A 23,919-nucleotide genomic window follows, 5' to 3' on the forward strand; every position below is an offset into this window, starting at 1 on the left:
GCCGAGTGGCCGTGACAGCGAGGCTGCTTGCTGCGAATGAGGCTGAGGAGCCGAGGCAGCGAGGCTGCTAGGCAGCGTGCTACTTGCTGCGCATGGGGCTGAGTGGCCGAGGGCCGAGGGGCCGAGGCAACGAGGCTGTTTGCTGGCTGCGCGTGAGGCCGAGGAGCCGAGGCAGCGAGGCAGCAAGGCAGTAAGGCAGCGTGCTGGCTGCGCCTGAGGCCGAGGCAGCAGCGTGTCGGCTGCGCATGAGGCCGAGTGGCCGAGTTGGCGAGGCAGCGAGGCTGCTTGCTGCGCATGGGGCTGAGTGGCCGAGGGCCGAGGGCCCGAGGCAACGAGGCTGCTTGCTGGCTGCGCGAGGGGCTGAGGAGCCGAGGCAGCGTAGTGCTTGCTGCGCATGGGGCCGAGGAGCCGAGGCAGCGAGGCAGCAAGGCAGTAAGGCAGCGTGCTGGCTGCGCATGAGGCCGAGCGGCCAAGGCAGCGAGGCTGCTTGCTGCGCATGTGGCTGTGCAGCGTGTGGCTGCGCATGTGGCCGAGGCCAAGGCAGCGAGGCCGCTTGCTGGCTGCGCATGAGGCCGAGCGGCCAAGGCAGCGAGGCTGCACTGAGGTGGGCTCGGGCCGTCTACGACCGAGCCGTGTGAATGCAAAAAAGAGGGGGTTAGGCTGAAGCTGACCGTGAGCCAAGAGGTGCGCTGAGGCGGGCTGACCGCGCGCGTGGGACCGAGGGGTCGACACGCAGTCGCGGAGCCGAGGCGCGCGGGGTGGTCGCGTGTGGGGCCAAGTCGCGCGAGGCGCGTGGGTGGTTGCGCGCGTGGGGCCGAGTGGCCGAGGTGCGCTGGCTGTTCGCGCGCGAGGCGCGTGGGTGGTTGCGCGCGTGGCCGACGTGGGCGAGACGCACGGGGCCGAGCCGCACGCGTGGGGGCCGACGCGGGCGAGACGCGCGGGGCCGAGGCGCTCGGGGCCGAGGAGCCGAGAACAGCCCTAGAAGTCGCTGCTGCTGGTGCAGGTCGGCTTTAGCGGAGCAACCAAGGAGAAAGCTAACGTACAGTCATTTCGGGCCCTCCTTCTAGCGTCAAAATGTTACGTCAGGTAACTGTTCAGCCGTGGCCTCGGGGCCGTCGCGGCTTGGTTCGGGGTCCGAATGGCGGTGATCTCCGTGGGGGCACTCCTCGGGGTCTCCTGGCGGCCGAGCATGGTGGTTCGGGTCGGTAGCTCGGGTCGGGAGGCAGCTCTGCCGTAGCACTGGGAAGAGGCGACTCCGTCTCGCACCTGCACACAGGTCGGGCCGGGAGCTCAGCCCGACCCCTCCGACGATCAAGTTAGAGGAAGATGTGGAGGGGATTGTGGATGAGGCAGAAGAGAAGCCTCAGAGTGTTCGATGTGTCGCTCCTTAGAGCTTTGGACTCAAGGGTATTTATAGAGGAGGTTTGATGTTACCTGACATGGCTGCTTGCAGGGGCAGGACAGTACCCCGCGTGGCATCTGACATGGCCACTAGGGCTGCGTGGAGGACCGAGCTGCCGCAAGGTATGGGCAAGCCTCGGTTGACGTGCTCCCATCAGGTCGACATTAAAGCTTGCTTTCTTGGGCAACGCGTCCACCTGACAGGGCAGGACAGCCAAGCCATTTTTACCCCTATCAGCAGGGTATGGGTGAGCTTCAACCGTTACCTACTTCTGTCTCGTCCGGCTGTGCTGGGTCTGCCATTTTTTGTCATATCACTCAGCATGATTACAAAGGCTCTAAATCAGCAGATAATGCAGGTATTACAAATATTAGGGAACCAATGAGAACATTAGCAAGCACAGAAATTGAACTATAAAAAGGTTGTGATTCTTCCATTATACCAAGAATGGCAGGTCATGATTACTAAATTCTTAAATCAGCAGATGATACAGAAGTTACAAAAACGTTAGAAGAGATACGAGCTGATAGCAGTCTCAAGCCCAGTGGTTGCTCAAACGAAGAGTTGGGCTCATGATATCTGTCATTGAGGGGTCCGATCCGTTCCTGTCACTTGTGCTTGCTGATTTTTGTTGGATCTGCATACTTGTAAAATCTTGGAGCCAATTCTACCAGCCACTTGGGGTTGATGACTGTCGTGATATATAAAGCAGTCTGGCTGCCTTTGGAACAAAGCGCTGCTTGGGTGAGTATATACAAACTGGTTCTCGATTAGGGTCCTGTACTCTTCCTGGGGGTCCATCCTTGCTGCATGGAAGAAGAACCTGGCGGTAATTGCCTTCCGTATCTTTGTAAAGTTCTTTCCAGCGCTAACGATGTCCAGCTTATGCCTGAAATCAGGGGTTGATGAGGGTTAGATGTTGGATTGAGTGATGGGTTGGACACAACAAAAATTCAGCCTGAATGAAACTGATCGTGCAAGACTGGGACAAGCCATGAAAATAAAAAGAAATGCAGCATAATTTCAGACTCAGCGTTAGCAAGAATTACATGATTTCCCTATATAACTACCAGCAGTTTGATCACAACTATTAGCTAACACTAGCGGTTGATAACTATTTGCATAGACCACTTCAAATTGACAACTAGCGGTTGATAACTATATAATTCTCTGACTTTTCATAAAAATAAGACAACAGAAGTGCAACTTTTCATGAAGATTTGAATTTAAACAGCTACTTGGAACCTGTGGCAGTCAATCCAAGGCAGAATGCAACAAAAGAATCCAAGACAGGATTCCATGTAAAATATTGCAAAGTGCCTTTCAGAAGCTTTTCCGTGCTGTCACGGACAAACTTCTAAACAGGATGTTTGATGTAATGCTTATGTATGTCCGTGTCTTTTGGCATGTTCATGCCTTGTACAGCATGTAGAGGGACGACCGAAGGCTTAATAGTCTCATTTTAGTTGGGTTGGTGGCCTCTTTAGGCTTGTAAATAAAAGTTGTGTCATGTGGACACGTGCGAGAGATTTTCGATCTGTAATGGATCATTTTACCCTTTGTTGTGCAACTGTTCAGAGCTTGTAAAGTCTGTTTGTAATTTGCATTGTCTATGAAGTGTTTTTCGGAGATGTTTGCTTGTGGATCCCGATTGAGACGTTCTCTCTAACCCGTTCTCTCTTTTGTTGGTCCTAAGGGACAATGGGAGGCTTCGGGGAGGCTGACCTTTGCGGACGGACACGTAAGGGTGCCGCACGACTTAGGCAAAACCAGCTAAGTCCGTGACAGATGGTATCAGAGCGGGACAAGCACTCATAAACACTTAGCATGCAAACGTGGAGGACCTAGCGGGGCTGCGTTGAGGGCAGTCAGCACACGTGCGACCGTTTGGGGGAAAACGAGCATGGAGATGCAGGGAAAAGGAGTCGCTCGGAGGAGCGAGCATCTGAGATTGGCATTCAGAGGAATGGCCAACCCTTCGCGCAAGAGGCATCACGAGAACAGACAAGCTTGAAAGAATGCGGAGCGCACAAAGGTTGGGGTGGTTGAGTTTGAGCTACGGCTCAACGTTGACAACCATACTTGATGGTGCTTAAGACAAGCGAGACGCTTGGTAAGAATGAGACCATGCAAGGTGGAATGAGTTGCTCAGCGATCGAAAGAGTTACGCAAAGCTCACAGAGGTGAGGGGAATTGCTAACTCAAAGAATTCGGTACTCATGCATGGGCTTGTATGCGGACGATGGAATGTTCGCGGCCATCCCAAGGTGACCGAAACTCGATGCCATGGAGCATTGAAACTTTCTCTTCGGCATGTGAAGGATACGTCCGTAGGAGGCTGAAGTGTGGAACGAGTTCAACATGTTGCTAGGCCTTGAGTGGTGCAGTGGGGGCTGTATTGACGTGGAGTCGCAATCTAACAAGTGCGTTTGTAGGAGGCAGAACAATGCACAGTTTGTTCAGCAGATCGGAGTAGTCCAAGGGGATGGTGGTCTCCGAAACGAAGAGAGATGTTGCTCCAATGGGACAGTTATCCATGAGGGATAAGTCCCGGCTCTCCAGAGGGAGAATCATGTGGGACGGACCTCACATGTTGAGGAGGAGTACCTCAACAAACAACAACTCCACGAAGCTTGATGGACTGAGCAAGCGGCGAGGAGTTGTCGCATGATCTCGCTTGAGAGAATGCATTGGTGGATGCATTGCGAGATCAAGTGGGGGAGCGACCCAAAGCAACTTAAATGAAGGCACACTTGGAGTCGATGTGGAGATCGGACTCAAGGAAGGGTTGACCCGTGGAATGGTGGGCGCGAGGGCCACCATCGACTCAATGCAAAAACGAGGAGCGGAGCAACTTGGGTGTAACTTGGCGAAGTACCCAAGCCGCATGAAGGGAGCCAGCATAGAAGTTGGAACATGGAGCGGAGGCACAGTGCTTTCTTTAGACAGAGGTCAAGGACATGAACTCTTGCAGAGGTAAGAGTAGAATCATGTTGTTCCATGGGTTCTTCATTCTGACGGAGCAGACTCATCTTGCATAGTACCAAAGACGAAAGGAGCTTCTGGGCACATGCACCTTATCTCGGAGAAGCATTTGATGGAGGAACTAAGGCGACTCAATTTGCGGAGGCGAAATTGGGTTCAGAAAGCCTTAGCACAGGGCAAGAGGACTCAGAGGTGAGTACTCTTGAAGAATATGCCACAGTGTTGCCATTCAAGTTGCCATGAAGGAAGAGGTGCGCAGCGGAGATTGTGCTGGTAGGGGCAGAGGCCCAGGATCCAGACAATGGTGTACAAATTACAGTGAAGTCAGTGGACTTCGGGAGCTACTAGGCGACGGACTGTCCTAGAGCGGTGCTTCATCTAGGTGTGACCCAAGAGTGGGTGGATGAAGGTCGATTGCCAAAGGAGCGAACAAAATCGAAGGTGGAGGAGACCCTGCGATGTATTGGCAGAGGCCACACATGGAGGGTTCACAATTCGAGTTTATTCCACAATGATCAAAATGCAATGGAGATGTCACCAGGAGGCGACATGGTGCAGCGGATCGTGGTGGAATAATTCGTGGCAATGCGATACACACGACATAGTCCCGTGAGAGATTAGATCATATGGAGGTATGATCGGGAGCTACTAGAAGCTCCACTTCGGTGAACAACACGACGACAAGAAGGGCTATGGATTCAAGGAGTGAAGGCCATGGTACCACAGAGGCAGGTCTTCCGTGCGTGCATCGAATTTTGCATCGGATGAAAACCTTGGTCATCAGCATATGGGGGCTGGGTTCCACCAAGGGAAAAGTTCGAATGCAAGTACCAGTGAGTTCCATGGGGGGGACTTGATCATGCAGAGGTACGATCGAAGCAGCTGGAGAGTTGGACTGCTCCAGAGCTCATATTCGCTTAAGGGAGCCCGGCAAGTCAGAGGACAAGGCCGAGTAAGCGAACGTTGCTACCAAGGAAGCTAAGGAGAACAGAATCGGTGCAAACCCTACAAGGTGATGGCAGACGCCATGCATGGGAGTTGCAGTCTGTCTTTCCATCGACCAAACAGACTGCTTGGAGAACACAGAGGTGTTGAAGCAGGGGGTTGAAAGGGGTGAGGAAGCAACGACGAGTCCAGAGGGACGTAGCTACCCAAAATCAAGCATCAGTTAGAATGGAAGTGGACTCGGAGGAGTGCCACAGAGGCATATCTATTGATTGTGAAGAAAAGGGATGCAGATGCGAGGCGACGGATAGTAGGGCCATGGGCATGACAGCGCCATGGTACCGCAGAGGCGGGACTTCCGTGAAAGTCATTGATCCCTTGCTCTCATGGAGGGAGAGTGTTTGGTCGTGAAAGGGGCCGAGGAGGTGGAGAATGCAGAGGCAATCTCCAAGTACCGAGACAAGGCTGAAGGGCAGAGGCCGAAGAACTTCGTAAGACCGGTGTCAATGGGCTTCTCATCAAGATAGCTGAAAGTGAAGGACTTCGGGTCATGCAAGAGTGCATAACCAAGGAACGAAGCAGGCAGTACGTGGTGCTGTACCTTTGCTACTCAGTGGAGTAGGCGGCAGGGTTGATGGAGAAGACGGTACAATCCCAGAGGCGACCAAACTTATGAGAGAATTACTCTAAGTTGAGGTGAAAACTTCCTGCATTCCAGAAGTTCGATGGCATTGAGAAGGTGAATCACAGTAACTAACTCAACGCAAGGAGTGCAAACACTTCAAGTGCTTCAGAAGTGTGAGCAAAGAGCAGGCGAAGGCTAGTAATCAGCTCGATGCATGGAGTACAACCTGGAGGAGGCGGGCGAAGTCAAGTAACCTTTGCCTTCTCAACTCTTAAGTGAATGGGCGAAACCGAGTACCCTAATTCTCTTATCTATCCAGCAGAGGAGCTCTGCACAAGTTCAAAGACCCTTCGAAGATAATGAAAGACAATAGTTGTCAAATCCTCACCAACGGTGATCAGTGCTACTGAGAGTAGATTGTCCGCTTCATTTCCCAACGAAATACCAATCGAAAGCGGAAGTGATGCGAACCTACTTGGATGTGACAACTAAGTGAAAGAAGAGTTAATGAGCAAATTTTGTGGAGGAAGGACCCAAAACTTCAGAAGTTTGCGAGACGATGCTCGTTAAAGCTCCAACAAGTATCCACCCAGTTCAAGCAGTATGAGGAATTTGAGAGACTAGCGCAGTAAGGATGGTCTTTTCCTTCATTTGGAGGATCCGCAGGAATCAACAATGATCAACACAACTCAGCCAACCCCACACCAGAGTCAGAGTCATTGGTGAGTTGAAGCAGCATGACGGATCAAAGGTTTGACTACTCAAAAACAGCAGCGGAGAGCAGCTAGGAGCCAAGAGGCGCATTGTAGCTGGAGCAGAAGATTGAAGACTCAGCAAAGGCGAGGAGTTGCAGTGTCGACAAAGGCTTCAACGAGGACGTTGAAGGAATAAGTGGGGGAGAATGTCACGGACAAACTTCTAAACAGGATGTTTGATGTAATGCTTATGTATGTCCGTGTCTTTTGGCATGTTCATGCCTTGTACAGCATGTAGAGGGACGACCGAAGGCTTAATAGTCCCATTTTAGTTGAGTTGGTGGCCTCTTTAGGCTTGTAAATAAAAGTTGTGTCATGTGGACACGTGCGAGAGATTTTCGGTCTGTAATGGATCATTTTACCTTTTGTTGTGCAACTATTCAGAGCTTGTAAAGTATGTTTGTAATTTGCATTGTCTATGAAGTATTTTTCGGAGATGTTTGCTTGTGGATCCCGATTGAGGCGTTCTCTCTAACCCGTTCTCTCTTTTGTTGGTCCTAAGGGACAATGGGAGGCTTCGAGGAGGCTGACTTTTGCGGACGGACACGCAAGGGTGCCGCACGACTTAGGCAAAACCAGCTAAGTCCGTGACAGTGCGCACTCAAGTAATTAATTCATAGTAACATGAACAGGTGAGCAATCTGGTACAAAGTTAAGCATCCAAAAGGATAGGCAATGACACTGTCAACCCATGCCAACTGGCCTAACATCTTAGACATCTTCATCCAGATATTTTGGCACTTTCCCTTCGATTCTGATTGCCAAAGATCAATTCACTCTTTCAAAGTAGATCAAGAGAGTTAGCAGCTAGTCCAAGGAGCCAACAAGAAATCATCATGACATACATTCATCAGTGATTTACCTAAAGTTTTAAACAAGTTTCTCTTTACATTTAAGAAATCAGTCAACTCTTCAAGGTTTGACTGCAGAATGAATCAGATGTTTCTCACGCAACCTCAAATTATTAAATAACCTAAAACATAGATGCATTAAGGACAGATACATAGGTTTCCTTCTGAAGTTCAAAAGAAAAGGTAGCAATCTTCATAATACACCCAGAACTTGAAGAATATCCTGAACCTACAGTAATTGATCTTGCAAAGGAGGACAGAGTTGGTAACATCAGCAAGACTTTTTGCTAAATAAAATAATTCTCATTGCCAAACAAAGCTGTTCTTCACTCTATTACTCGGGTTACTGAATCAGATATGAAAGCATAAAATATATCACTTACCAATATTTCAAAAGAATCATACATAATGAACATCGAAGATTGCCTAACAAAGACTTAGATAAGACATTATCATTTATAATCTTTCAAGAGTATATATCAGTCAGCCACTAACATTCAGACAAAAGAACCTATTCTCCTTTGCAAAAAAAGGTTTTTACTTGATATTTTAGCCAAACTAATAAAAGGAATTACGAACTTGGTCTGAGGGTTCTAGCTGAATGTCTGCATAGTTTTTATGGTCCTTTATGAAATTAAATATTTCTTCAAAACAGTGACATCTGATTCCTTTATTAATCTTTTATTAAGTTAAGCAAGGGCATGGATAAGAAGTAGAACTTCTCTATGAATGCTGATATTTGAGATTTCCTGTCTTCTCTCTGGGAGAAGCAAATATTGCTGCCAACCATCTCGCAAGTTTTGGAAGGGTGAAAATAATGGTTTGTATGTGGATGAGCAATTTCAGGCTCTTATTTTGGCATTTTGGGAATTTGATAAACTAAGTAAATGATCTATCATTGACATCCTATATAAAGATCTCTTGGATCAATCAATGACCAGAAGATTTATCAGCAATAGTGAATAAAATCTAGCGAATTCTTGCAATAGTTCTGCACTAGGTAATATAAAATATTGAACATTTACAAAGTACATATACATGCAGCAGGGTGCAATATTTCCAGCTATCAAAAGATATCAATCTGAAACCTATTCGAAGCACTTGATTATACATGCAGATGTAAAATATAAATAACCAACAAACACAGCATGCACAACTTCTGCAATGCAACAACTTCATCAAACCAGAGAGAAAAAGCATATCTGCAATGTAGACCACAATACAAGAAATGTATGTAAAGGATGATAGAAGGTACATGCAACTGGAAACAAATAACAGCACTGGAGATAGGCATTTTGTGGAGAACCAACATAAATCCATAAAGCAATCTAATGAGTATATTACAGAAAGGAAATACCATACCTGTCCATGATAGTAAGAAGCTGTTTCTTCACATCCTGTGCCCACCTAAGCAAGCATGACTCTTAAAAAGTTCTCAAAGCACCATGGCCCAGAAAAGTTTTTAGCTTTCCACGCCTCATATACAGCAAGTAGTGTTAAATGATCTCCTTCAGGCTGAAAGAACTTTGCTCTTTTCTGATCTGCTTGGGCTTGTTTCTTTCTTGGTCTATAAAAGATGTTCTCAGTCTGAATCATTGCTATAATAGCCAAAATCTCATCACTGCATCCAAGGTCCACAATAGCCAGAAGCATTTTCGACAATGGTAGGTCCAAAGGGAACTCAGCCATTTTTTTACTCAATTTTGTCAGAAGTCCCTCCTCATCCAAAGCTCCAAGACTGTATAGCTGTTCCATAGCAGAAATGAGTGTTTGAGGAGATGGGAGATCCATAAAATCAAAAGACAGAAGGTCATTTATTCCCATAGCCCCATGGTAAGAGTTGTGAACCCAAGATTAATCCTCTGGATTTCTGGAATTGTTATTGGAGACATCTCATTGTGACATTTCCCTGGACCAGTACGCCCTGCACAACCTGCTGGCAGCTTCGCTGATGCCTGTGGGATCGGAGTGATAACCAGCGAGTCAAGCCCTAGCTTTGGATTGTTAACATTTTGTTTTACAAAACCTGGATCAACAACATAAAAGATCCCATCAATTGTCAAGGAAGCCTCTGCAAATTAGTAGCCACAACCACTTTCCTCTTTACCAGGAGGAGTGAGGTCAAAAATCCTCGACTGCATTTCACTGGGAAGCGCAATGTATACTGGCAAGATTATTAACTCAGGCACATTCTTCCCTAATCCTTTCATTCTCTTGTATAGAGACCGGCAAGCATGATCAATCTCCTCTTGGCCAGTCAGAAAGAGAAATATGTCTCCTTCAGGTTCTGTCAAATGGATCTGCTAAAAACAGTGATCAATGCTGCATCCAGGTAATCAGTTTCTGGCTGTTTGGTGTAAAGGGTCTCCACCAGAAAAGTTCTTCCAGGAATAGTGAAAATTTTGCAGTTAAAGAAGTAACCGGAAAATTTATCTGCATCAAGTGTTGCAGAGGTGACAACAATCAACCGAAGATCCAGCCTACGCTTCATAAGCTGCCAGGAAAGATCCTCATTAAGCTCAATCTCGATCTCCTCCTCAGCTCGCCATTAGTGATACATGAGCACACCTCCATCCTCATCAAACATCGGGTAATCCCGGACATCCAAGACCCCAGAAGCAATAAGCTGCTTTGCCTCCCACCTCTCAGGCGCCTCGATGGTCCACCCTCATCCTCCTCGACTATTGTAATCCCCAAAAGGCCCAACCTCCTCATTCGCCCACCATCGCCGCTTGCTAGGTTTACCCTATACGCCCCATCCTCATAGCTCTTCTTCATTGGGAGTAGATCCTTTCCAGTCCTCTGATCCACATCCCTCATGGACAAGCTAAGCTTCTGCCCTGACACCGAAATCACCTTCACATAGACTTCTTGATCGCGCTTCACCACATCCTTGGGATTGGCGATTCTCCAACTGGCAACCTGGCGGAGGCTTTCTTCTTGGACTGGGACTGGGGATCGGAGGGAGGAGGCTTGCTGGCCTTGGACCTGGGCGGGAGGATGGCGTGGATGATGGTGAGGAGCGCCGCCGCCGCCGCCGCCGCGGGCACCGTGGAGGGGCAGAAAAGGCAAAGAGTCGGAAGATTTAAGGTCAGGGTTTAGCAGATTGGTGAAAGGGAACGCGGTGGCGAACGGAGCGGCAGACCACGAGATCGGCACGCCAATCTTGAAGCGGCCCAATGTTTGTTGGGCCTTTTTGCAGATAAATCCTTGCCAAGTTTGGAAACGGTGTCTTCGCCCTTACAATTTTTCGTATTATATATATAATCACCGAATCTTTAATTCATTTTTTTTTATCGAAAATTTAAATTTTCTAAATTAGAGTTTGTTTTTTCCTCCTTAGTGAGTTAATTCATTTTCTCATATAAGAAATATAATCAAAAAAATAAATCGCCAACTGAAATCTAATTCTTGATTTATGCAGTCGAAATATAAAAAATTTAATTAATTAATTACTAAATTAAAAAAATTAATTAATTTTTCCTTGAAGAGTGGCCTATCTCTTCTCCTATCTAATGATAGACAGACATGGCAGATGCATCCACGACACCACGCTTTACCCCTCCTCCCTGAATGTCGAGTTTGTCAATCACCTCTCCGTTATCGTCTCCTTGTGACATCGTCAGTTATGTGATGGATGACCTATTGCTCCAAATGCTATGGGCATCGCTCTCCTCCGCGTCATTTCCCACCCCAACAATCGCCCCATGATGATGGAGGAGACTCTCTTCTACCTTTGAAATATTATTATCTTTAGCAACAATTAATTCTATCAGGGAAAAAAAAAAAAAAACAGTGAAGTTAGAAATAGACTAATTAGTAACAGATTCTATAAACTGTGACAACACAAATGTGAGTTATGCATCTTAGGCATCTCTCAGATAATATAAATACACATCATGCGACTTAGAACAGAAATTATACATACTAATTGTTGGCCTTGTAGAAAACACCAGAGGGACCAGGAATTAACCAGGTGGAAATTAAATATGCATAGTTCGCCTCACTAAGTATATGAAAATTGTGATTAAACACATGCCTAATGCAGTAGTAGAAGCATTAGATAGGAAGCCACAAAGATTATACCTAGATTGAACACTCATAAATTTCAAATATAATGAAATAAACAAGATGTGAAGGATTTAAAGGTGAGATAATGCCACACCATGATTCTAAAAGTTTCATGAAAAAGCAGCTCTTGTGTATTGAAAACTTGGAACTTCCAAAGTCTGGGTCCAGTAGAACAAAGGGTCAAAAGAGAAAAAAAAAAGAACCAAACCATGAATTGGATGGATTGGAATATACATGAAACCTACGGACACACACATGGGAGGAGGCAGCACAGACATTATTGTCTTTTTGGCAACAAAAAGGTGCCACAAATTGTCCACTTGTGTACTTGATTCCACGTTTCGGTCATGTTCACAAAAATTAAAAGAGAAAATCAAAGTTGCTAGGAAAGAGCTTATCAGTGACACACCAAAGCTCGTCCAACATCCTCAGCAAAAGAAGTAGAAGAGAGAAAAGATTCAGTTCCTCGGAGATCTAATTTGGCCCGAAAGGTTTGGATATCTGACATCCGCTTCACGAATCTGGTAAAGCGGTTCCAATTATGAGAGTCGAAGAGATTTCTATTCATTCTGACATAGTTAAAAGATAATGAGGCCTCATAAACACCACCGTAGTAAAGCTTGGAGTTCTTTACAACCTGATCCAGAGATGCCTCATCCAACCTAGCAAAAGAGTTTTCACCAGTAAGGGGCAGTTTACACATCCTAGCAGTATATATAAGCTTCCTGAGAAATCCTTCTGGGCTACTCCTTGGATTGCTACTTTCCTCTGAGTCTCGCATATCGAAGCACATACAGCACAGTGTCATTCTGTACCGACTGAACATACGGGCTATTGGGAGATAGCCATCTCGAATAAGGGTATTGTAATAACCAGCAGTTAGCTCGGATGGATGTGAGTTTGTGCTATAGTGCCAGTGTATGCCAGCAACTTTTGCAGAGATCTGAACACCAGTGCCCAAAAAAATTACATCAGCCACCATGCACAACCTCTCTCCATGAAGAAGAAGCAACCCTGAGTACCATTCAAGAAAAAACTGTCCATAAGGGGTGTTCCAAGAACCATCACTTTTGAAGAAAGCTGTTTCCTCGGGGTTCTGTGGGAAGTTACTCGCACCAATAGGGCCACCATATCCCCACTCATCCATGCCAACTTTTTGAGCACAAGCGCTTAGTGATGCCAGCATATACTAAGGAAGAGACAAGAAACTAAATCATCAAAAACCATATTACTAAGAACACTATGAAACATCAAAAGCCATAGTACTAGTGTTCACAAAAGCTGACTGCTCTCTGACCTTATCATAACACTGAAATTCTCCTAGCTCGGCTGCAGCCCTTGCTCGAATTAACTTCTCAGATGGGCAAGAAGGATACCTAAGTTCACCAGCAGGGCCCATACCAACTTGAATTTCCTGCAAAAATGCAGAATAAGATGAATTGAGTAAATAATCAATGAGAAAAAGTCTAGAAGCAGGCACGTAAAAGTCAGTCTTAAAATCTTACCGTTATTACAACTCGTAAGAAGTCCCTGAATGTATCCCTGAAACTCCTCATAAAATCTGAATAAGCCTGGATTGGAGATCGTCCCCTTAGAACAGGAAAAACATCACATCCCAAAGAGATGTACTCCTTATTCCTTCTGCCAAACCTGTCGGCAAAAGCCAAATTTGGCTCCTTGTCCATTTCTTCAAGTACCCATCTCGGGAGAGGTATCCTTTATAAGGGAAGATAATTTTAGTACCCAGAAAGCAAAGCCAAGATTGACAGAACAGATGCCAAAATGCTAAACAATGTATCATTATCATCAGAATCTTTAAACAAAATGCAAATTCACATATCAAACTTCCTTCTGGTTTATGCAGTAAACTTATTTCTATTTTATAGTCAGTCTGCAGCATAGTTAATGCAACTTCAAATAAAACAATTGTTTTAAATATCATCCACTGCTGTTTGCACTTTATACAGTCAATACCATCCTATTAGAAATTTGTAGAATTTTAGGCACATATATGAAATGAGTAAGACATCTATGAAACCTCAAAAACATTTTTTAAACAATTCCCCAATATCAATGATTTCTATAGGCGCTCGAGCGAGATGAGGCGAGGCCAGAGCGCCTCGCTTCATTTCCAAACGACGCACTTCAAAGAGGCACCGCTTGGGCGCTCGCCCAAGCCCAGGCGCCGGGGGCTTCGGGTGAGCGCCCGGGTTAAACCAGGCGACTGAACTAGCGTTTTAGGTCTGGTTCGGTCTCCGGTGCTTTAGTTGGTTCAATCGAACCAACTAAAGCACCGATATCAGCCTTCCTCTTGTGACTTCCCAACCCTAACTATGCTTGTCGCTCCCGCTCTTGCTGCTACCGCTATTGCTGCCACTGTCGCCGCTCCCGCTGCTGCTGCTGCCACTGTCGTTGCTCGCTGCTCCCACTCTCGTTTCCACTGTCATCGCTCGCCGCTCCCGTTGCTCGCTGCTACCGCTATCACTGCTCTCAGTCAGCAGTCTCGATCTTCCTCTTACTCACACTCTTCTCACTTCGTATACTGTTAATAGTATATTAACAGTATACTACTAACTGCATACTAGTAATAGTATTCTTATTTATTAGATTAATAATATATTATTTTTTATTTTAATACCGTTAATTTTTTATTTATTTGAAATTATTGTTATTATTTTGAATTTTGAGACTTTTTGTTAATGTGATATTGTAACTTTACAAGATTTTCTTAATTTAATATCATATTTTTATTTAAATAATTATATTTATTAATTATATTGTATATTTTTATATTTTAACGTCTCGCTTCGCTCGAGCGAACACCTAACATCTCGGGCGTTTTTGAACCTTGGCGCAAAAATCACTGCCCAATATTAACAGCCATGATGTAGCCTGACAGGATAATCGACCAATTAACATGATAGACCCAAACCGCATGCTCCAAAATGCTTAAGCCTATTTACATTAGATCCCGTTACTTCCAACGTGAGACTATGTCACAATCTTTCACCAACAAAAGTTCGTCGACTTCGCCAAAGCTTAAAATCCAACTCGTAACCGAGAACCATGCATGATAGATAACAAGCGAAACCCAATCCAATGATGACTCACACCATGGACCCAAACATTGATAGTTCCGGTACCGGCACAGTACACTTCTTGTCCATGCCAATGTATCAACACATGATATGTCGGCAGGTACCATGGTAACAAGAAGGGGTGGAGGGATGGGGAGATGGGAGGAGAGGGGAGGGGAGGGGGAGAAGGAGAAGAAGAAGAGGAGGAGGAAGAAGAAGATGAGGAGGAACCACAATGGAGGAGAGAATGAAGGGGAGTGCAATGCTGGGCATGGGCCAATGCTGACGATAAGCCTGGGCTTACAAGGCAGTATGCCTGGTTCATAGGGCTAACAGGGTAGAAAGCCCAGTACTGCACTTGGACCGACCAAAAAGGGGTGACTTGTGCCCCAGTCAACACCTGGATTAGTGCCTGCTTAAACAAAACTGCATTTATTATTTTTCACCTAACCTTACAAGGAAATCAATCCATTAACTTAATAGGCCTAAAACCAAGTGACCCAATACACTTAAACCCAAGCTATTTTCTTTATAGAATGCAATGCCAACAAAAGATCATCTCTTTCACCCAAAATTCAGCAAAAAAACCTCATTGAAAGTGGTTTCACAAAGTTATAACACACTGCACTGTCTTTTGTCTCAGTCAAACAAAACTTTAATCCAAGTTTTCAGCTAAGCTAGCCTATTTGTTCTTTATTAACTTGTTAAACACCAAACAATCTTTGAAGCCTAGTGGGTCCCAATATCAATACATGGATAATGTCAGTCAATCCATCATCTTATTTCAAATGATGAGAAACGCATGCTGTAAGAAAACTTAAGAATGATAATAAATACACAGTGCTTTTACACTTACTAAGCTGACACTACTGAAGTTTTTCTCATATAAATGTAAAACTGCATTTGCAAAGCATTTACTATTTGTACTAGAATAAATTTTCAAGAAAAAATAATTCCAAATATTAGGACTGGATTGCACCAAGACTGCAGCTTAAAGCTATCAACGTATCGGACTCAATGTTTCCAAAATTGTACCGGATTTTATTTTCGGTATATGATTGGTTTCAGCTTATTCAACAACCAAATGATCGTTAATTTTCTAAAACGGATTTCTTGCCACTGTTCTTCATACAAGTAGCATAAATTTAAATTTCTTGATTATCTAGTTTAGTGCCTTACTAAGATACATAGTAAAGAATTGAATTCCTTGCTTTAAGGTTATGAGAAAAGACAAAGGAAATCTTGTTCTCTTTTTGGTAGATTATGCATGCATCATATGCAACATATGCATGCATGAGCGATGACAAGATAATTTGTCCGCATGCAAATTAAGTATGAGTTTATTTTTCAAGAAAGTTACAGCAGCTGCTTCTCTAATCTAACCATGACATTACAATAACATCATAAATGGATGTGGATGTGCATACTTGTATCAAGTATAGTAACTAGGAAATGAGCCATTAATGCTACAGCATTTTAAGAAATGTAAAATAGGTTTTCACCATTGATTTAAGCATGTCAGTTAGCTTAAAGCACCTGAAAGAAACCCAGATATGCTGAACGCGAAAAACCACACAACACTCTTATCTGAAAGCACATTAGAGGACACTAGGTTTTGAAATGCAAGAATTGTAGAGTAAGATGCAAAAAGGAAATCAAGAATTCAAGAGAGTAGGATCGGAGATAGACCAGCCAGGGTCTCCGGGGCCCGTCCCCCACTGGTGAAAAGCCATGATCGCTCGCACCTTGAGGCCGCAGCGCTGCGCCAACATGACCAAATCCATGTACCCGCCCCAGTCGTACACCCCCGGCGCCTCCCTCTCCACGATCCCCCACCAGCACTCCACCGCGATCCCCTCCACGCCGGCCGCCGAAAGCGCCATGAAGGACGCCCTCATCGCCTTCTTGCGCGCCATCTGCCCCGAGGGCCCCACGGCGTCGGGCGGGAGCGTGACGAACACCCGCGCGCCCTGACCGGATCGCGGCGGCGGGGGGAGGGCGGGGTGGAGCTCGCCGCCGCTTCCGGAGGAGGACGACGACGAGCCCTCGAGAGACCCGTTGGCGCCGGAGGAGGGCTTGGAGAAGTGGAGGCGGGAAGAGACGGCAAGGCGGAGGGGGGAGAGGAGGCGGTGGCCGGAAAACAGGCAGAGGGGCGGCGGAGCGGCGACGTAGGAGGGGGCGGGGCGGGGGCGGCCGGGGGATGCCGCGACGGCGAAGATCGACGGCGGCGGTGGAGCCGGGATCACCGTCATTCGAGCGGGTTCTTGAAGCGCTGGGGGGGTCTTGGGAGGAGAAGTAATTTGGTGAGGTTTGTTTTGGCATCTTCTTGACCTTCGCCTCCTTCTAATGGAGGCCAATTTATTGGGCCTTTTTATTTTTATTTTTTATTTTATTTTTTTCCGAAACAGAAAAAGGCTTTCTATTAACTCAGAAGACGACGACAGCGTTTAGCATTTCTACCATCTCCTTTGTTGAGCCTGTCGTCCTCGTGCCATGTTTCACAAAACTAAAATCGAAAACCCAATCTGTTTTCTAGTAGATTTACAACACCCTTAGTAACACCTCCTCATCTCCTGTGTAGAAGCTTGCAGCAAAAACAAAGAACGTGAAGTGTTGTAGCATGAGTTTTTCAAAACACATTCCAGTCAATGCGAGAAGCATCAGAATTGGCATGGCATGAAAGGAAATACTTATAAGTCGACTTCCTAGTTGGTTGCCTTTTTAATGTTAGGTGTCTAAATTCGTTTATTGACATTGGGAAAATTTATAGTAACTATGGGAATATAGTTGGAGGTGACCAAGTATAAAAACCTTTTAAAAGTGATGAATGCAAGTATTAATTATAATTTACCATGAACTCTTTGAAGAGACTAACTCTGAGGGCAATTTATAGAATCATTCTCCTATCATCTCTCGTAGAGTTATTGAGTATGAGTAGCAAATAAGAGAGTATGTTATATCATTTGCGAAGTAAATATAACTATATATTTAGAAGGATTTGAACTTCTATCGTATAATTTAATGTTGGCATTCGAAACGTCTGATGAGTCGATTCCTCCATAATACTTCTAATAAAGGGAGACTATAAGTAAGAATTGATCCCTGACTACTTTCCTTATCTAATCATATTTTTAATATATTTTAATTACTAATCTATCTTATAAAATTGAAGACGAATATCTAGAGGGAGCTGATTGAGCAACCAAGGCCCTTTGTCCCTTCGGCTTTTGAAGAGGATGGTTGATAGGGATAATATTAATACCCTCCGGCTCTCTCCATTATATGGATTAACAAACAATAAAGGCATGTAAATCGATGATCATTAATGATAGCATACCTCAACTTTTCTGAATGATAAGGATGATAATATTGGTACTTTATAACTCTCTCTATTAGGTCGACTAATAAACAATAAAGATATAAAACCAGCGAACATTAATAACAAAAAGCCTCAACTTGATACCTCTTGGTTGAGATCTCGAGCTATGCTACTATATTAATGACTGACAGCAAGCTGTCCTCATTAATGCATTTGTCGTTTAGAGTAAGGGGAGCCTTGGCTAATAAATGACTAGATTACTCGACTCTTAGGTATAAAAGTCATGCCCTAAATGAAGTTGAGGAAGTAGGCAAATACTCTCTCTTCTCTCTCATTTACATAGCTCATAATATTGTCTTTATCCTCCTCTCTCTTACGTTGACTTAAGCAGTGGAGAAGTCGAGCCAAGAAGCCCCTAATATAGACCTATTGTGTAGGACTATTGATGGCTAAAAAACGACTCTATCGTTATGAGATGACCTTGCAGCAGGGGAGACCCCCGTTCCTCGACTCAACCTCTTCGTTCCAAAGTTAGATCACCCCCGATGAACTATCCTCCAATGGACCTCTCTTGTAGGTCCGTCACATCAGCACTCGACATCAGTAAGGATGAGACACTATGGTGAGCTTACACCTTCGACAATGAACCAACTAGACTAACTCACCAATTAATAATATTTATGGCCCTTTATCACTTGGAACTATTCGAGAGAATTGTGATGTGGCCCGTGAGGTAGGTTTTGAGGAGAGTTATTTTCTTGTGATAAATCAATAGGGGAGATATCTTATAATAAATATTTGGCTAAAGGAACTTACTTATTATTCTAGTTTATTTTGGATAGTCATATGCACCTCCGTTGTAGTCTAGTTGGTTAGGATACTCGGCTCTCACCCGAGAGACCCGGGTTCGAGTCCCGGCAACGGAATTAGTTTTTATTTCGAAATAATTTTTGTTCCAGTTTTGTTGCCGATGATTCTTTCCTTTATAATCCACCTAATTTCCTTATTAGTTTAATTTACTTTTCCTAATAATATGTAATTCCGTTGTAGTCTAGTTGGTTAGGATACTCGGCTCTCACCCGAGAGACCCGGGTTCGAATCGCGGCAACGGAATTTATTATTACTTCGAGATAATATTGTTCCTGTTTTGGCGCGGATTCTTCTTTCCTTTATAAGCCACCTAGTTGCCATATTCCCTCTCGTCAGTCGAATCAAATTAGGGTTCTTTTCTTCTTTAATTCTCCTTCCTCCTCTCGTCCTCCTCCAACAGCAGCAGTAACCAACACCGATGTGTGATAAGAGAACACCATGGCTGTGCTCGATTCCTCCGACATCAAGGATTCCGTCCACGAAGGCTCATACTCTGATCCCACCCCCTTCCCATCATCACTATCTCCCCCACGCCTTATGATTGCTTCTTCTCCTTTCTCCCCTTGCAGGGCTCTGTTTCTTGGATGTTGTTCGATCCGCCTCCCTCTCGACCGAGCCGCCTCGGTTCCCTATTGGTACCTTCTCCTTCCGGTCCCTCCCGTCTATGTACCGATATATAGTTCTCATGTTGGTTTTCGATTTGCTCCTGCGAACGAGATTGTTTGATGCCATCTTTCAGATCCTCATGGACCGCAACTCTCTTGAACTGACCATAGACAGTTATCATCTTAATTTTAGTGTTTCCTTTGCAATAGTGATGCCTGTATGGTGTTCTTGATGTCATGTAGCTGCGCAATGTTGCTATGCTAGATTGTACTTGATGAAATCGGACAAGCCTCGAAGGCCATCTAGTGGATTTGGGAAGCTTGTTGTTGTTAAAAAGGTGAAATGTTCTCTCCCAGTTTCTTTGTGGATTAGCATCATGCTAAATTTTGCAACTCGTTGTCTTTTTTAGGCATGGTCACCATTTAATCTTGCATTAGGTGGAGAGGGGACTGTAAGGGATTCGTGCTATTTGTTTGACTCTTCTGGTGAGAAACACTTCTCTATTTGCAGATACTGGTTTTATTGCTGCATGCCACTTTGTGGAATTATGGGCTGCTTCTGAGTTCAATAGTAAGAGTAAAGAGCATAGATAAGTAAGAAGAATTATTCATCTTCTCCTTTAGCGTAAGAAGAATCTTTTTTATTAGGATGAACAATGGCCTACTCCTAACAGGACACCAAATTTTTAGTACATTCTATTCCCTCAGAGAATAAACTGTTTTCTTTGTTTAATGATTTTTTTAATAGGAAAACAAGCTCGTCTAGATTGGAAAACCCTTCCTTGAACATTTTTGAACATGCAAATGAATTAGGGAGTTGGATACAGACCATATGATTCTCAATGAAATGACAGCCCAAAGATGTAGCAATCATTAAGGTGGAGTTGGTTCAGGTTATAAGTAATTGTCTATTTGAAGTATTTATAAATTTTAACAGCAAAAGAAAGAGTAAATTAAATGGTTTGATAATAGTAATAGTAATATAAATTGTTTAAAGCTGTCACTATGGCAGTGCCCTGATCCTGTTTGTAGCCTCTAGTCTATGGTTATAGCTTAAAACTAGTATAATGATATCCTTGTGGATATTGTTTGGTCAGTAGAATATCTCTTTTTATTGAGATTATTAAGCAAAATAAAATACTTTGGGCAGTCTGAGAACTAGATGGGGGAAGGAGGCAGCAAACACTATCAGAAAGAGGAGTCACTTAGAAATTTGGTTTCAAAAAATTCTTAGTTGACTTATATAAATACACTATTCTATGCGGAAATTTGTTTTTGATAAATTCTTAATTGACTTATTTAAATACACTTTTATATCTCCTGTGGTTTAATCTTATTTTTGGACAAAGCTGATGAAGCATATTCAAGAAGACAATCTTGTCCCCCAAAACCTAATGCTTTTTGTGGGTTTTTGTTTGTTTTATTGGCATTTGTATATCTTTAGACAAAGCTGATAGAGCATCTGGTTTTCCCCCCTAAAACTACATATTTTTCCTGGTATTTTGTTTGTTCTATTGGAATTCTTGATATCAGACATGAGGGTAATGCTATCGTTTGGGTTAACAATGCCCGTGTGCTGTGGTGGCCACCACCTGATATGATGTTTGTTGCAATCTGGAATTTTGATTTTTTGCTTTCAAATTATTCTTTTTGATAAAGCAGATGTTTGATTGCTAAGATTAATAGGTGGAATTTACTCCTGCATGTTCATTTTATTTTCTATTGTGGCTACACTTAATTGTTTATGAATGGAAATTCCTTTTTATCTTTTTTGATAATTAGACATTCATATTCTAATGCCAAATACTCACTTGTCATGCTCAATCTAAGGCATATATTATATTAAAAAGAGTTTTAAAAAAAATCATTTGTCATGCTCAATCAACATCTTACATACAAATGTTAGCATCTCATTCTTAAAATTCAATAAGAAAATTTTACCCTTAGAATTCAATAATAGAATTTAATAAAATTGAGTACTTGGTTCCATGGTAGAACCATTGACTCCACGACCATTAGATAATAATGTATTCTCTTATTATTTATCCTAGCCAACCAGTCTAATACCAAATTTTGAAAGCATAAATCTAAATGAATAAAAGCCATGTACACGATCACCTTATTGTGTTAGACAATCAAATGGGAAAATATTCAAAATAACACAAAATACCAGTATGCCATATTTTATATTATTTGACAGTATCACTTCTCAAGACACTACTGTTAATCCACGCGCTCTACAAATTTATATACTTCTTTTACTGGGCTAATTTGTAGAGCCATATATATATATATATATATTTATATTTATATATTTATACATATATATAACGTCTCCGGGTAGCCGCCCTGGACCGCAGCCCCGGGCGTCAACGATCGCGCGATTAGCTTTCACCTGCATCTCCAGCGCCGCCACGTAGTCCGCGGCCTCCTTCAGGAGGCTAGACGCCGAAGAGCCCGCGCATAGCCTTCACCTGCATCTCCAGCGCCGCCACGTAGTCCGCCGACTCCTTCAGGAGGCTTGACGTCGACACCTTCCGGCACCCAGGCACCAGCCAGCGGAGCGTACGCAGGCTGTCCCTCACTCTCTTCCCCTCCGGCCGAGGCGCCGCTACCATCCGTGGCCTCCCTCGGCGGACCAAAACTCTGCCGCGGGCCTTGAGGAGGAGATTGCCGCCGCGGCGGCCGAACAGAATGGCGCGGCTCCAGCGGGACCGGCCGCGGGCGGTGATGGCGAGGGCGGAGTCCGCTGCCTCCTTTACTGCGCGGGCGCCGGATGCGCTCCCTCCGCGGGCGCGGCAGAGGGCCTCGAGGAGCCGGCGGCGGTAGGCTCGCTCTCGAGCGCCGGTCCGCCACTTGTTCTCCGATGTCGAGCCTTGCGGGTTTCGCTTCGATATCAAGGCGGCGGTGATCATTGTGCGACGGTGGGTGCGAGGAGAAATGGATAGAAATGGAGTTCGTTCGTTAAGGAAGAGATGAGGTTTGGGGATGGATTTATTCAAATAAAGCAGTATTTACTTCTTTAATTAATTCAGTGAAGGTATCAATTTTATCATCTCTGGTGGGGTCCAAAGTTGATAGAAATGAACAGTTCCAGTTTAGGTGACACGTCACTGGAAATTACGCTCAACAGGTCATTGTCGAAACATATTCTTAATTGATGGCGATGTGATTCGGGTTTCTGTGGTTCTAAGAACGAGTGGCGTGTCCTCCTTCAATTTATTATTCTCTGTGCGAATGATTAGCCTTCTCAGGACGTCATCGTACGGACAGCCGCAACGTAACTCGATGTCAAGCCATCATCATCGGAATTGATCAATGCGCCGTACGAAACATTCAATATCGAGAACCCAAACCTTCCGCCTTGTTTATGATTGCCACACGAACAGGAGGCAGATGGTGTGTATCTTTGTAAAAGGTAAAGAAAAATAAAAATATTATTATCATAAATCCATTTGATTAGTCGTAAATCATAAAGTAGGATTGCATGAATCATTCTAGACAGCAGAATCAACCCTCATTTGTCTTCCTTCATAGGATATGGACATTTGGGTGGTTACGCACTATTACACAATCGATAAATAATACAATTACAGCATAAAATTGTATTATTTTTATTATAGAATAAAAATCATAAAATCAAAATGATTTTTTTTTATTTTTATTATAGAATAAAGAGGTAATTTACCAAATTTATTTACGATGAATTGTCACCTAATTTTATATTTTTTTTAAATCAAAATGAAGGCATTCCATTCCATTTCAATTTATTTATTTAAAATGTTCCTTTTCTAATTTACTTTTATTCTGAACCAAAGTTGACAACAGAACGGTAAGTATGGTCGAAAGCGGCGACAGCACTCTCTCTACGAAGCGTAGCTGCACATCCCGTACCTGCAGAAGCTTCCATTCGGGCACCGGCGCCGGCAGCCGCCGCAGTTCTTCGCGTCGTACATTATGTTCACGCATCTCCCTCGGCAGCACGTCCACCCGTAGCGGCACCGCCGGCCGCACCGCCCGCAGTTGAGGCTGTCCGTGCTCACGTCCACGCACCGCCTGCTGCAGCAGTCCGGCCCGGGGCTGCCCTTCGCGTGGCACATCCGAGGAAACTTGCTGCACGTCGCCGCAGCTCTCAGGCTGCGCTCGACGAGAAGATGACCTACTCCTGTTGCAGTAGTTGTTGGCGAGGCTAGGGAGACCGTCACTGCCACAGCCAGAGCCAGAGCCAGAGCCACCGCCACGACGAACATGCATCTCGTGATCGCCATGGCTCAGAGATCAGTGGAAGATGAAGAAGGCAGCTGGTATCGTAGCGATATATACACAGGAAATCTGCATGCTTGCTGGCTCGTACGATCACCACCTTCTTTTGTTTGGGAGCCTGGAAACAGGGTGAGGTGATGAACCATACAAG

At 44.5% G+C, this 23,919-nt stretch overlaps 3 protein-coding genes, 2 non-coding genes and 1 pseudogene across 5 annotated transcripts; 2 read left to right on the top strand and 4 right to left on the bottom strand.

Annotated features, from left to right (window-relative positions):
• Nucleotides 1–1,808: 1,808 nt before the first annotated feature.
• Nucleotides 1,809–10,715, bottom strand: LOC135617026 (probable pre-mRNA-splicing factor ATP-dependent RNA helicase DEAH5; annotated as a pseudogene).
• A 1,027-nt stretch (nucleotides 10,716–11,742) lies between these two features.
• Nucleotides 11,743–17,045, bottom strand: LOC135617025 (beta-amylase 3, chloroplastic-like). The gene is made up of 4 exons (XM_065116884.1): nucleotides 16,401–17,045; nucleotides 13,140–13,350; nucleotides 12,932–13,048; nucleotides 11,743–12,823 (listed from the first exon to the last, which is right to left on the bottom strand). The coding sequence occupies exons 1-4, from the start codon at nucleotides 16,961–16,963 to the stop codon at nucleotides 12,032–12,034; spliced, it is 1,683 nt and encodes a 560-aa protein (XP_064972956.1). The 5' UTR covers nucleotides 16,964–17,045; the 3' UTR covers nucleotides 11,743–12,031.
• Nucleotides 17,046–18,883: 1,838 nt separating this feature from the next.
• TRNAE-CUC (transfer RNA glutamic acid (anticodon CUC)) lies at nucleotides 18,884–18,956 on the top strand. The gene has a single exon. It is a non-coding gene; the product is annotated as a tRNA-Glu (tRNA).
• A 114-nt stretch (nucleotides 18,957–19,070) lies between these two features.
• TRNAE-CUC (transfer RNA glutamic acid (anticodon CUC)) lies at nucleotides 19,071–19,143 on the top strand. The gene has a single exon. It is a non-coding gene; the product is annotated as a tRNA-Glu (tRNA).
• A 2,803-nt stretch (nucleotides 19,144–21,946) lies between these two features.
• Nucleotides 21,947–22,420, bottom strand: LOC135618056 (transcription factor bHLH149-like). The gene has a single exon (XM_065118956.1). The coding sequence runs from the start codon at nucleotides 22,418–22,420 to the stop codon at nucleotides 21,947–21,949; it is 474 nt and encodes a 157-aa protein (XP_064975028.1).
• Nucleotides 22,421–23,371: 951 nt separating this feature from the next.
• On the bottom strand, nucleotides 23,372–23,773 carry LOC135618057 (stigma-specific STIG1-like protein 1). Its single transcript, XM_065118958.1, has one exon. It carries the CDS (start codon nucleotides 23,771–23,773, stop codon nucleotides 23,372–23,374), a length of 402 nt encoding a protein of 133 aa, XP_064975030.1.
• Between the last annotated feature and the right edge of the window lie 146 nt (nucleotides 23,774–23,919).

Source organism: Musa acuminata, chromosome BXJ2-7 (genome assembly GCF_036884655.1).
Source record: "Musa acuminata AAA Group cultivar baxijiao chromosome BXJ2-7, Cavendish_Baxijiao_AAA, whole genome shotgun sequence".
Lineage (NCBI taxonomy): Eukaryota > Viridiplantae > Streptophyta > Magnoliopsida > Zingiberales > Musaceae > Musa > Musa acuminata.

Bases quoted from the DNA above. Each gene is read 5' to 3' on its own strand.
- LOC135617025 (XM_065116884.1), bottom strand. From the start codon at position 16,963: ATGACGGTGATCCCGGCTCCACCGCCGCCGTCGATCTTCGCCGTCGCG. The intron at 13,351-16,400 runs GTCTATCTCCGA...TCCCTTATAAAG, and splicing joins GGCCCCGGAGACCCTGGCTG to GATACCTCTCCCGAGATGGG. The intron at 13,049-13,139 runs GTAAGATTTTAA...GCATTTTTGCAG, and splicing joins TCTTACGAGTTGTAATAACG to GAAATTCAAGTTGGTATGGG.
- LOC135618056 (XM_065118956.1), bottom strand. From the start codon at position 22,420: ATGATCACCGCCGCCTTGATATCGAAGCGAAACCCGCAAGGCTCGACA.
- LOC135618057 (XM_065118958.1), bottom strand. From the start codon at position 23,773: ATGGCGATCACGAGATGCATGTTCGTCGTGGCGGTGGCTCTGGCTCTG.